Source organism: Lotus japonicus, chromosome 2 (genome assembly GCF_012489685.1).
Source record: "Lotus japonicus ecotype B-129 chromosome 2, LjGifu_v1.2".
NCBI classification, from domain to species: Eukaryota; Viridiplantae; Streptophyta; class Magnoliopsida; order Fabales; family Fabaceae; genus Lotus; species Lotus japonicus.
Genome location: NC_080042.1, coordinates 80,935,630 through 80,950,365, shown reverse-complemented (window position 1 = coordinate 80,950,365; position 14,736 = coordinate 80,935,630). Strand labels below are relative to the sequence as shown.

General features: G+C 34.5%; 1 protein-coding gene across 1 annotated transcript; it reads right to left on the bottom strand.

Annotated features, from left to right (window-relative positions):
- Nucleotides 1-319: 319 nt before the first annotated feature.
- Nucleotides 320-2,606, bottom strand: LOC130740144 (protein RGF1 INDUCIBLE TRANSCRIPTION FACTOR 1-like). The gene is made up of 4 exons (XM_057592652.1): nucleotides 2,341-2,606; nucleotides 1,933-2,130; nucleotides 1,400-1,615; nucleotides 320-1,009 (listed from the first exon to the last, which is right to left on the bottom strand). Exons 1-4 carry the CDS (start codon nucleotides 2,404-2,406, stop codon nucleotides 752-754), a joined length of 738 nt encoding a protein of 245 aa, XP_057448635.1. The 5' UTR covers nucleotides 2,407-2,606; the 3' UTR covers nucleotides 320-751.
- Nucleotides 2,607-14,736: the final 12,130 nt, after the last annotated feature.

Here is a 14,736-nt window from a genome sequence, read left to right as displayed (position 1 = left end):
GGCTGAGTGACCTACTCTCTTTTCAAGAACCAATACATAGCTTTCATAAACACCAATGAGAGGTTGGCACGTGCGCATGCTGACGAGCACTCCCATATAAGCCGGCTACAGTGGACCCCACTGTCTATACCTTCACCACCACCAATATTCATGGCCACTCAGCACACAGGTTACAATCACATTGGGAAATTAAGGGAAAATTCTATACACACCTCATTTAAATTGAAAATGAAGAGGAGTGGATATTATTATGAATGTGAATGAATCTAGCTCAGAAGTTAATCAAAGAGGAGAGGAAAAATAATTGAAGTACAACACATTGTGATAAAATCTCTTTTATTTTCTATTCCATATGTCGACATAATAAGGAGTAGTACATTGTCATTTGTCTTCTTCCCCCCACCACTATTTACACTAACAGCCCCAAAACTTAGGTATAATTACTCTAGAAACCCAAACCCTATAACAGTTTCTTAACCATATCATCATTATCATCATCTTAAACTAGGTTGAAATTTGAAAAGAGACTTTACTTGTTTTGCTACACAACACGCACGGGTTGCTAACTGCACCACCATCAACTATTTCACAGGTGACTTTATTTTTGCTAGTTGCTACACTTCTATTGGGTTGATTTTCTATATACATGAAAACCACTACAGAAAAAGCATAAAGAACTTGCAGTACTTTCAGCATTAGTACTTATAGAATCATGTAGCAAATATATAACCTAAAAATACCCACATTATATCTAATATTCTATGACTAGCCCCACCATTGGGGCTCTGTGAGGTATTCCCTTCCTCCTCTTGGCTGTTCTGTAATTAACTGAAGTTGGAGGCGGTGTGGATGGTGAGAAGCTCTGGACTTTGTTGTTGTTGTTGTTGTGGTTGTTGTGAATGTTCTTCCTGCCATGGTTACTGTTGCTGCTGTATGAATCCTCAGAATCTGATGCCATTGCCACTGAGAGCTTCTTCTTCTTTTCAAAATTCTTGGAAGTTCCAACAATCTGCAATTCATATTCATTCACATTGATTAATCAACATTGAACCAGAACACATTCAAACTTGAACACAAATTAAAAGTAACAAAGACAAATTGGGCATTCAAAGTCAACATTCAAATCCCAAGATTTCAAACATTGATGATTCTTAAATGCTCTCAAGAAATTAAGGTAAAAGAAAATCTATTCAAGAATCCAAGAGTCCCGTGAATCAAAGAGCATACCCATTTTTCATGGCTTGCTACCAGTAAAAGTCAACTCATTTGAACTAAAAAGTTTGCTCAATTCGCTTGAAAAGTAGGCAAAAAAACCCATTTTTTCCAAGATTTTTTTTTCTTTAAAATCCTTAGAAGTGTATACAATGGGAAAAAAGACAATGATGGTAAAGAAAGATACCTTGCAACCCAGAGAACAGAAGCGGAAAGAATCAAGAAGGCTGCGCTCACAGACTTCACAAGTGTTGGTGACACCTTTCCCAGGCCTTGGCTGAGGCCTCTCATTCAAGAACACCACCCTTGCGCTGTTGATAATGTAGGTCTGGACGCCAGTGATGTCCAGCACCTTCTGAATCTCAGAGACCCTGATCACATCATGGTAGGAGGACCTCCTAATCTGTTCACAACACAAAAAAAAACTTGTTAAACTTGCATTGAAAACCTGACATTTTTGGCTACTTTCACACCATTCTATAGAAGTTGGTAAATGCAGGACATGGTTTAGACAAATGGACTAATTAATTGCAGTTCAGAGATCTCTGCAGGGAAGGGAAGGTGGTGTTTTTAACCAAAATCCATAAAAAGAATGAAATGAAGTAGTAGCTCTATGCCTCTATTTAAGGAAAAGTGATGAATTTGATGACAATGACACTGTGCTAGACCAAGACCGAAAAATGTGTCAGATTGCAAAGTTGTTTGAATGAGGTAACAAACCTGGATTGCACGGTGATCCTTGTGGTGACCGAGGCAGAGAGAGCAGAGAGCACCGTTCATACAGTCCAAGCAATACATGTTGCATTCACTCTTGTGGGAATCAGCGTGAAACTTGCATTGAACAAAGAAGTTCTCTTTCAGCAGAGGCTTCAACCATGGTGGCCACCTGTTGTCATCTTCTTCAGGTCCTCCAGCACCCTATTCAAAATCAATCCAAAAAATTGTTAAATCAGACACAGAAAAACAAGAATTAGAGGTCAAAACAGAGGAAAAACAGGGGAAAACAGAGAAAAACAGAGCAAAATACAATGGAATCTCAATTTCACAATGCCTTTAGACCCCAAGAAAAACTAGAACATATACATTAGGTAGAATCATAAAAAAAACAATGAGTATGTGAATTTATACCATGATTCTCCTGTTCTTGGGCTTGATTTCCCGGACAGTGGTGTTGTCTTGGTTTTCTATTGCCATATTGAAAAACAGAGTGGTTTGGAACAGAGTTTGTGTGTTTGAGATGAATGTAAGAGAGAGTGAGGGAGTTTTCTTGAGAGAGAAGAGGAGAGAGAAGTTGTGAAGTGAAAGTAGAGAGCAGAGTGGGGGCTATGAGGGAGGGAATGGGTTCTTGTAGAACTTGTGTAAGCGGTAGATGGCGTCTTAGAGAGAGAAACAAGAGTGAGAGGGTTAGGGGTCGTTCTTATCCTCACAAAGTCTTCATCCAAACCTAGCTCCAAACCTCGAACCTAATACAAGATGCGTTGGGCTTAAGGAACCCACCTCCTTCTTTCCTTTTTAATCCTCATATCTTGCTTAATAAAAATTTGGATCAGTTCGGCTCAGGTCATCACTACATGTCAGAACAAGTCGTTAAGCTCATAAGTCGCTTACATTTCCCCTAACAACACAATCCTCACATAGCTGTGAAAGTTAAACACACAACCTTATGAAGTGAAGTGATATGTTTTTATCAACTAATTCAAGTATTTATCCTATATAATTTAAATATTTAACATTTCACTTTCGCATTCTCTTTGATGTTATCAATTTTTATAATTTCTTCTGTTAATTAATTTTGCTTTCATTATCAGTGATAGCAGCAATTTTTCCACCAAGTAGTATTCATGTAGGAGTAATGATATATACACACCTCATCTTTTAAACACTTCATTTTCACCTATTTTTGTTTCTACCTCTCTCATTTTATCATCTTTCACATCTCATACTTTCTCTCTTATACTTTTTCTTTTCTTCCTATCTCTCTCCTCCTCCACCTCATTCCACCTCAAAATGAGGTGTGAAGAAAACATAATTCATTCATGTAGGCATGGGTTTGGGCATGCTTTCATAATTTCGTCATCTTATATGTTTATAAAACTAAAACGGCACACTTTTTTATTTTTATATATGGTAAAACATCTGATGTTTTTTTAAGGCTGTTCAGGCCATTGTCCTAATCCAACTTGTATTGGTTATTAATATGATAAATCTTGCCATTGTTGACTCTAATGTGCTAGCTATATTGGGCCTTGTCCCTACTATATGTAAGCCTTTGCTATTCCCGTCATAATTCTCTGTTTGTTCAATGTAAAATGTTGTTAATTTAATCAAAGCTCTCAACCAAACATGAACTATGATGTTTGATTAAAATGAACATTTGTAGAGATAACCAAGATAACAAGTTAGTATGTGGTGTTTGAAACATTTCCGTGAATAAATAAATATAAAGCCTAATAAATGTAGTAGGAAGTGTAAGCATCAGGTTGGCCCTAATCATGTGGGTTAGGTCTTGGTTGGCCATCCCTAATTGTAGTCAATAACAGAACCACTTATTTAATTAATTTGATTCTAGAAATAATAGTTTTTTTTTGAACGTATAATAGCAAGCAACAACTAAAATGTTAAAGTCATCATAGAGTTTTCCTTTTAACTTGTGTAACCAAATAATAATAAAAAACCAATGATTAGTTAAACTTAAAACATAAATTATTTTTCCTCTGTAAAAAAAACAACTGAAACTGAAATTAAGTATATATTTGATTTTCAGTTAAAAATCACATTAGTTGGATTGAAATCTAAAAATACGTGTTACAAGATTTCAAAATGTTTGAAATATGAAAGAAATTTTCATTTTCAGATGTATAAAAAAAGAAATTTTCGATCTCTAAAGATTAAGTTGCGTTCAACTTAAAACCAAATATGCATTACGTATAAATGACAATTGTTAGCATTTATGACGGTTTAAAAGCACCACAAATTACAAAATTCATAATAAACTCTTCAAGTGTTGGATGTTTGTCACTATTTTGTGGTAGACGAATTTGAACTAGTAAACAGTAAACATCTGTAGACTCGATAGTGGGACCTTGAACTTCCTGCTAGGTCTATTTGCTCGAATTTTAGACCAACCGGTATCTTTGATTGTTAGAATGCATTATTTATAAAATTGTGGTTCAAAAATTTCTTCTTGAGGGGTGAAGGCGGTGAGAAGAGGTAGAGTATAATGGCGCTATGTGTTGGTTTTGAGGTAATCGGTGGCTAATTATCCAAGAGATTGTATTTGTATGGAGGATTGTATGAGATAGAATAAGAAATATTACATGTGTAGGAGAGGGCCAGATATATAAATAAAAACAAAATAAAATTTGGGGGGAATTTCCAATCAACAATTAGTGGCTGAATGGAAGACCATATGTCATTACTCAATAGTGCTACGTACCGCCATTACGGTTCCATCAAAATTCTGCAATATTCTTCAATTCAACCCTGCCACAATTTAGACAAAGAGTGTCGACAACATGTGCCAATTTTTATGTTTATAAAATGTTGTATTTTTGTATTTCAACTTCCTATAGATTATCCTACTTTTAGAATTGAAGAAATATGAAATACTTTTTAGAGATTAATGGATATGCACGGTCAGTGTAAAGAAGTTTTACACTGATGTCCAATCACATTATGCCACATAAGACTAAGTAGTTACAAATCTTTTTAATTTTAATTAGTAAATTAATAAATTACTGATGTGGCGGAAATCAATTGAGTGCATGTGTAAAACAAGTTTACACTGTCAGTGCATCCCCTATTTTCTCTACTTTTTATACATCTAAAATACTAAATGTTATAATGTATTCCTCTTGAAATAATTCAAAAACATTTTAAGCTTGTTTGATCGTCTTGTTATTTTCTGAATTTAAAAAACGTTTTGAGAAAGAAACAATTTTTTTAATTCGTTTTAAAAATAAATGATTTGAGATATGTTTTTCGAAGTTGAAAAACTCTCATTGAAATTAAAAACAAAAGTAGAAAACATCTCTAAAATGTTTTGATTTTTCGTTTTTAAGGAACTTTTTTTCTTATTTTCACTCCTAGAGCAACTAGAATGTTGAATTCTTATGAATATTATAAAATTCAATATTATACTACAATTGATTCTTGAAATGATTTAAAAGTAGTTAATGGATGAAAAATTCTTTCATCAATGTGCAATCTCATCATGACATATAAATTTATTTTTGCCATAAATAGTGTGTGTTTGGAAATAAGTTACAGATACTATAAGGGAACGTTTCTAGGTTTTTAGGGGAAGGGAATGGAAGACTTTGAGGGAAGAAAGGAGAGGAGAAGGGAGGGGAGGCTGGATGATAAGTCATTTCCTTGTTTGAGAGTTCTAAACCCCAAATTTAAAAATCATAAAATATAATTAAGAGAGAATTTTGGCGGGATTTTTGACGGGATTCAAAAATTTCCCATTCTCATAAACTGACAATCAAACAAGTGAAGACTTTTTAAAAGCCGCCATATTTATCTCCTCCCCTCCAAAACTCAACTCGCAAATATATTCTAATGGATATTTCAACTAATATTAAAAGCTTCAAGTTCTTTTTACTTTCTCTCGAATTCCTGATGAATTGTTCTAACTTTAAATTCTTACTACCCCAATCTAATAACATCACATAAAAATTACAGATAGAGTTATAAACATGTAGAAGCAATTTCCCTAATTTTTGCATTAGTTGAAAGAGAATTTGGACCCAATCCACATATATTGCTAAAACACTTAAACACCTATGGCTTGACCAGCAAAGCTCCTGGTTTCCCCAAATTCTCTATCGACCTCACAATAATTGCTAGGAAACTTTCAACAACTCCAAATAATTAGTTAATTTCCAAGAGATCATGTGTGATTGAAAACTGAGCTAGATTTATATATTTAAGGAAGCACTAGAGTATAGAATAAATTAAACTAATAGAGGTGATCTCTTCCCCCCTCCGCACACCAAAATAAATGTGATGCTTATAATCAAATTGGATCATGTGTATATATGCTTGAAAATGTGATTTTTTATATTTGTTTTTGTTTTGTGAAGCGTATCTTGGATCAATCCGATTAATCAGTGGATAAGCACAGATCATGACTCTTTACATATAAACCCCTCATTGAGCTTAGAAAGACATTATATTTTATATTATAGTATAATGGTGGGGTGTTACGTGGGGTGGAATAGCAAAGATATTTGTATATTATTCTGCTTTGAAAAATTAAAGGTGCTGCATTAATGTGGACCATGCCCAATTGCCCATAGTTCCCTTGCCTGCGATCACTGATGAACTTGATAGTTGATACACCACCATTGGACAAACACATTAAAACAAGCCTTTGAGAAAACAAAAACAAATTAATATAGTAAATTGGAATTATTATGGAATATGGAGTATGACTTCGTTGCCATTAAACACATTGAATATACGTTTTAATAATCATTATTAGCAATAAAATATCTACGCGTGACCACCACGGAATTCCATGTTTCAAGAGACTCTGACGTTTGCAACTAGGTATGAGCTTAAGGTGAAAATTGGGTAATTCTGTTTCTACCATGAATGCATGTTTTTACCTCTAATATTGAGTATGAGTAACAGTGAAAAGTGGATCAATATTGCCATATTGACGAGACTTGAGGTTGAATTTGCGTGTGTGAAAGTGGTGCGCTTTTGTTTTCATATAGCTAGCTAGTAGCTCTTCTCTTCCTCCTGGTCCCTTGTGTTAGGGTCAAAAAGGGAAGCAGCCTCAGCTCCCGAACCCCACGCACTCGTTCTCAAAGGCACACCACCATTGACTTTACCACACCCTTTCGCACGTGTGCGTTGACTGCTAAATGCATCACACTTCCGACCCCGTGCCGTGCGTGCACCATGCCTCCTTCTTTACCTTTCTTTTTTTCTTCTTTTCATTTTAGAATATACCATGTGAATTCAAGTTGGGGCACCAGCACATATTACAGTATTACACATTAACAATCACAGTTCAAATGGTATTTTCTCAAATTGAGAATCTCAATGACACCCATGTTTTACTAAACTATCGGTAAAAACATTTGCTTCCATAAATACTTGGGAAATTTCAAAACAATTAACCTCAACTGTTAGCATGTCAATGAGGGTTGAAGAGTTAATCAACCCTATAGGTATTTTTCTGATTTTTTAGATTTTTTTTTTTGAAACATGATTGCTTTAACCGGTGGTTATGACTAGTTCAGTGGCACTAATTTTGACCCGGACTCACAAGTTCTTGGTCGTGGTTGAATTTGAGATCTATTTGTTTTTTTTTTTAAATGAATCGATCGCATTTGATCGGCTCCCGGTCAAACCCGGTAAATCCAGTCCCATTTTCAAAACTATACTATATGTTGGCACCCACACTAAAAGAATGTTATACATCCAATCTGAAGATTCCTATAACATGTTTGTAAATTCTTCTAGGAAAAATTATATGACTAACTTCTAATGACTAAAAATATTGATGATGAGGTAATGAGAATTCAACCATGCTATAAGAGAAAAGTAATACGGTAATACCAACAAAATTTATAAGTTTATGACAATCATATGCCGTCATGCGTATTCAATCTACATCTGCTAATAATGCATAACTACAAGGGAAAATGGACTATATACAATTATATAGTGTCTTTGTTTATTAGTAGACTTAAAAAGAAGAAAACGAAGTATAACAAAAAATAATGAAAGTAGTACTTTCGCTGTCAATATTCAGCAAGTTGCAGCAGTGAATATGGCAACCTAAAAGGTTTATTATGCATTGAAATAATGGGATATATATACGAACAGTAATATTAAAGGTACACGGCCAAGTTACATGCTTTTTTGGGGGCACACAATATTGAAAATTTTGCTTTGCCTTTGTAGTTATGCTATAAGAAATTAAGAATTGAAAGTGACCCCTTTCAACTTTAATACAATCCATAGTGGTGAGTTGATGTGAATCACACTTTGGATAACTACGATGACTAGTGACACAAAAAGCTTAGTTCAGACGAATCTAAGATGCATTATAAGAAGGGAATCTTGACTGTATGAAAAATTGGAAAATGCTAAAAGGAGATAAAAGAAAATGGTTCTACCTGTACACAAAACATTGATGATTGATACAATTAATTTTTTTAGTGTGTTGTGGATTAATGCAGGGAAGTGGGACACCTGAGTTTCCAATGAAAATTTCCTGAATTTTCTTGAAATTTATTTTGTGAGGGTTGTAAGAGTTTGCAATTTTGTTTTTAAATTGCATTGTGAAAGTTTGCAATTCAGTCCTTACTAGTTTTTTTGGCGTGCTTCCGCAAGTGTGGAGATTTTATGTCCGGATTCCTGACATGTAAAACTTGTAATAAGTTTTCCCATTATTATATGTTAGTGCATTTTTTCATTTGGATGTGATAATTAAGATTCTCCTCCCATTTCCCATGGTTTGAAAATAAATTCAGTTAATGTAACTAGATTGGGACATAGATTTCAAGAGGGATGGGTTTGGATAGACAGGGTACGTAGGACCGTGCAAGTTGCAGGACTTTTAGTTGTAATGGAAGAGCCGGTGAAAACAAGTTTGAAGTTTGTCCCTACTTCTCTTTGTTTTTTCTTGTGTTGGGCGTTTAGCCTTGTCAACCCTGCGTGTTCCTTACTGCAGTACTTTCAATTTTGTCCCTAATTCAAATGACTTATTTCTTGTTATATATAGCCACTGTAGAAATCAAATAGTAACAACTCTTTCCCATTCATTGTGAAACAAAAATGTCAAATTAGTTATCCATAATTGAGCCAATTTACTGCATAATCCACAGGTCGCCTATTCAAATTATGCAGGGAATTCTGTATATATATATATATATATACTGAGGATAACTACTAGGCCAGAGCTGAGAATCTGAATTTTCATTTTCATTTTAAATAGTTCACTCGTTATCATTAAATATCACAGCATCAATCTAGTGATTCAATTTAAATGCAGAGCTTCAAAAGTAAGAACTGGTCATTGAGTAGAAATTTTGTCCTTCACAATTTGACTTTGACCTGACAAAATTTGTAATTGTTGAATCATAACATTATTAACTTTATTTAGCACCTTTCTTTCAAAGCAATTGAAGTGACTAAACAATAATTTCTTTAAAAGAAAGGCTAATTTGAATTAATTTAGCATATCTTCATCCAGATTGAGATTTATCCACAATTTCTTAACCATTGATCTTGAATCATGGAAGAACCATACCAGACCACAGAAACTAATTGCTGTATTTAGAGAACCTAAGGCTGCATAAACTCGAAATTAAAATTTCATACTTTCAACATCAGACTTAAATTTGTTGAAATCAATGTTAAAGTCAAGTCTCACATCGGAGAAGTCAAGGTAAGAGGGAGAGTTTATAAGGAGATGGACACATAAACCTAATGCCTTAAGGTTTTTGGTTAAGATGTGGTGTCCAAGATCTCCTAGGTGTTTCCCCTCGACCTTGCCCCACGGGCCCTTGCCGTGACTCTCCCCCAACAAGTGGTATCAGAGCCGATGGTTCGTGGGACCATGACGGCTCCTTGTGTCGAAAGTCTTCCTAGCAGTGTGGCTAGGCGGCGGGCTCCGTTGGCAGCGAACGGCGGTGCAAGGTGGATAGCTTCCGCAGACGGGAGGACCATGTGTGATGTGGTTGAAGGAGTCACACTTGAGGGGGAGATTTGTTGGAATCAAGTGTTAGAGTCAAGTCTCACATCGGAGAAGTCAAGGTAAGAGGGGGAGTTTATAAGGAGATAGACCCATAAACCTAATGCCTTAAGGTTTTGGGTTAAGATGTGGCGTCGATATCTCTTGATGTCTTGCTCCTCAGCTCATGGGCTCCCTTGTCTCCCCCAACAAGTGGTATCAGAGCCGATGGTTGGTGTAGCCATGGTTACGGCTCCTTGTGTCGAAAGTCTTCCTAGCAGTGTGGCTAGGCGGCGGGTTCCGTTTACGCGGTGGTGCAAGGGTGGATATGCTTCCACGCGGAGGGGGCCATGGTAATGTGAAGGTGACTTGCACTTGAGGGGGAGATTGTTGAGAATTCAAGTGCGGAGTTGGAGTCCCACATTGGTTAAGTTTGGGTGAGGAGAAGACTTTATAAGAGATGTGACCCATAAACCTAATGCCTTAAGGTTTTGGGTTAAGATGTGGCGTCGATATCTCATGATGTCTTGCTCCTCAGCCCATGGGCTCCCTTATCTCCCCCAACAAAATTCATACTTTGCAATTGGATCCTAAGTTCTAATAGATCTTCCTATTCTTTTTCCAGTACATATGATAGGACAGAAGTTGAGTTAACAACAACTGCATGCTAGCTAGTACGGGGAAAGTCAAGTGTTTGGGATGTTTAGTTATTTATACTTTAGTTCGTTTTTTTTAAGTGTCTATAGATTTGGCTTCATTCTTCCACGTGTGTATCGGTTACTCATGTTCTGTATATAAAGAAACAATGTATGTATTGTACTATTGTTCTATTTCATTCTAATTTTTCTTTACCACTTGACATAAACCTAGTACCAAGGGGGAATAATTGTAGAGTAATTGATAGTTCAGACCAGAAGACTCATTTGATTGTCTTTCTTCCACCCTGTGACAGGACCAATTACCTAATAATATACAGTAGTATTGGGCACACTTTGCTCATTCCATGAAATCCCCTTTGATGAACTCTTGTCGCTTCCAACTTATTTGTAAAACTGTCCAAAACAAAGGGCTTGGCTTGGAATTGGAAGAAAGAAAGAAAAAAACAGTAATAATGAACTAAATTTGATTGAGGCCGGACGAAAACATGAGATTGTATTATTGTGAACAATTAATAAGTTTTGGCAGGGTGTGTGGTGTGATCATGTGTGATAAATAGTAGTACTAATAATGAAAGGATTGAAGTTTTGTGAATTGTTGTCGGAAATTAATGGATAGCTGCCTAACTTGTAATTGTGAAGCCAAGTTTGGGATGTGTACATGGATATTTACAGAAAAGCAAGTTGTTGAATAGTTAAGTGTAGTCAAATTATGCAGGACAGGTGTCTTTCTCCTTGTGAACAAATGTCCAATGATGATGGATTACTGAAACACACGCATGATGCAAAATTGCAAACCTACCCTGTGAAAAATTGCAGATAACTAACTGCAATCATTGGATTGGAATCATCTCAGGAAGTAGTAAAATTTGCATGTCTTTGTCTATGATTTATGAGTTAAAAAGACTTCTCTCTTTAAATTAATTTTAGTATATAATGAGCATACCGTAAATAATATGCAAAAAACGTTAATAGTGAAAACATGATTCATGTTACTTAAAAAAACATGATTCATGATATACATCATTTTAATGTGTTCCACTATATATAAAAATGGTTGTCTAAATGATCAATGAGAAATAAAACTGCTCATCTATGTATTGTTTGCAGTTCCCTACATATTTTATTGTAAGTGACTAGTGTCAGGATGGAGAGATGGGGATATTTAGTTGTGCCCAACAGTTTGTTTTTGTCATCGTAACAGATTTATATTTCATCGGGCTTAAAGCCCATGTTGACACTAAGTGGGCCAATTCATGTTGTGCCAACTTGAATTTTTGTTTTGATCAATGGGCTAAACTTGAAAATCTGTGAACATCTCCGCGAAATAAGGCCCATAGATCAATGGACTTTACACGAAAAAATTAACAATGTGCTGTTCTAGAAATAAGTAAACTAGCTCCAATGCCCGTGTGACTTTGTTGTACTGCCCACTGGGCTTTGGGCCCTAAACCGGCCTTTATTCAATATACTTTTGACCAAAATAAAAAATAAAAAGAAATAAGTAAACTATACATCATAAGGATGTGAGCATAAATTCAAGTGCCGGTATAGACATTTGATTGGGAGGGACATTGAAATTAATTGGGTATTGAACTATTCATTCATTACAATTGTGTCATCACACAACACAATATGACAAATATAATGCGCTCAAGATTGAATTTCACAAGTTGTTGGGAGAAATCTACCCTATGTGTTTTGTCTCATGGCTGTGGCTGAGGATACCTTGGACCTGGGTCACTGGGTGCAAAAAAAGTATTCTATTGAACCAACTCTAAATCGAAAATATTATTTTGGGTTAAATATGTTTAGGCATTGTAAAATAAGGTTTATTAAAATTGGTCACTCCAATTTTTTTATATGTTTCAGTCTGAAAAGGTGATTGATTAATACCAATTTAAACACCAAACAACCTGAAGAATGTTCTTATTAAAGAAATATCAAACTTTCAATAAATAAATAATAATAATTAAAGAAATATATAAACAATCAAAGATAAGTTTATTTCTCTCTAATGGTGAAAAACTCTTGTCACAATACTCTGCTACCTACCACAAGTCCACAACACCACTCCTGCAATATTTGTTTGTTTATCAAGATAAATGTCTAATGTTTGTTTATAGAACAATCATTAATTTATTATAATGTCTCTTGGGTGAGTTGGGCCGATTAAAATGCGAGTTGTCAGGCCCGCATTTCTATACTAGGCTATATGGCCCTTTTCTTGCAGTACATATGAAGCCTTTTTTTGGTCAAAGAGTACATTTGAAGCCTAGCTGATTCAAGTTCAACTGTTCAAGCCAAGCCCCTTCGACCAAAAAAAAAAAGCCAAGCCCTTTTGACCAAAAAAAATAACCAAGCCCTGACTCCACCCAAATTAAAAATAAGTTAAAGCCGAGCTAGTAATTCTAATTTGAGATTAGTCGGTAACACTGATTCTAACACTCTTTTTCCAATATTTTTTATTAAGTGATGGAAATTCATGTGATTTTTTTTAATTGGAGGTGAAATCCCTTTTTTTAAGTGAACCCCACATAATTTTAATAAATCAACAATGAGTATTAAAAAGAGGTTGTTAAAATCAATATTACTAACATATTTTCTTTAAGTATTATTATCTGAGTCCAAAAAGAAACTGCGTGCAAAACAAAACGTCCGCAATTAGTACCACTGAAATTCGGACGGTATGAATTAGTGTACTTTGAGAGGTAATAATTAACTACTACTAGTACTTAGTAGTAAGTGGGTCATGCTCACAACTTGCAAATCTATTAAAGCATTAAACCGTTTACCACAAGCGTCTCTTCGAAAAGACCTCCCAACAAAACATCAAATAAAATGATTGTCAAAAAATAGCCACAACAAAATGTTTTCATCACAATCAACTTCTATCACCATCTAGGGGTCAAGAGTTATATATTTAAATAGTATAGAGACTTATAAATACATTACTTTTCTCTATATTTCTCACTTCTTATTACATACTATTACTTATCTATTTTGATATTTTCTCTTCATTTATGTTTGAGAATATCTTATCTACACTCAATAGATGTCTATAAATGATAACTCAGGAGCAAAGTTAATAATTTCCTTTCATGTTCCTTCTTTAATATTATACTACTAAACTTTTGGCACATGAAGACTTCTCGCATTCCATTTGAATCTGAATTCTATGGGTTTGAAAATTTCTCCTGCTAATCTCCTATTAAATGGAGCTGATAAATATTGACATTATTAATTTAATAACCCAAGTGTAGAATGCATCGTATAACTAGATGCGCTATCGAGATTTTGTCAAAGATGTGTTGCTCCTCCCTGCCTCTATTGTCGTTGTCTTTGCACGTGGCTTCCTCAACCCAACAATCGCAAATCCAATGATTCAATGGCTTTGACCCTTTTAAAGTTACTACGTATTTTGTTGAATCCCATAACAATTGAGTTATGTAAATCTTACAATATTGAAAAATAATCAGTCCGGGAAAATTAAGTTATAGTTAAAGAACGATTAATATAGTAGTTCAATATTTTATCTCTAAGTGAGGGATCTAGAGTTTTAGTTTTTACTATTGTGAATGGAAAAAACTCAATTATCAAATTTTTACCACTTAATGCATCAGCTGTTGAATGAGAGATTAGTTTGATGGCTATATATTTATTGTGCGATACCAAGTTAATGGTAAATGTAAAGAAAGTTATATTGCATACTTGTATCTCATATTCAAGACTTCAAGTTATTAACCTTATAAAACGATAAAGTCTTGCATAAAATTGATGGTTCGCCTTTTATATCTTTTTGTCATAAAACAAATATTTTCTAATTTGAAACTCTAAGTTCCTTTTCTTTCTAAGCTGAAACTCAAAGCACTTGAAAATTCAAATGAGAATTTGACTAATTCATTTGATTGTCAAAGACTAATAACAAGTGAAAAGTCTATGGAAATTTATTTATTCATTCAAATAAAGATAAAGTCAACAAAAAATTCAAAAGAAAAAAGTATTTTTAAATATTGTGTTTATTTTACTTTTCATAATAAGTTGTTATTTAAAAAAAAACCAAACTTGTATATGAAATTAGTAATTAAGCATATAATTAACATCAAAATTCTATGGACTATTCTAGTGATGTATATATTAGTACTTTAAAAGAAAGGGTTAATCCTCTAA

Bases quoted from the DNA above. Each gene is read 5' to 3' on its own strand.
- LOC130740144 (XM_057592652.1), bottom strand. From the start codon at position 2,406: ATGGCAATAGAAAACCAAGACAACACCACTGTCCGGGAAATCAAGCCC. The intron at 1,616-1,932 runs GTTTGTTACCTC...TGTTGTGAACAG, and splicing joins AGGATCACCGTGCAATCCAG to ATTAGGAGGTCCTCCTACCA. The intron at 1,010-1,399 runs GTATCTTTCTTT...TATGAATTGCAG, and splicing joins TCTGTTCTCTGGGTTGCAAG to ATTGTTGGAACTTCCAAGAA.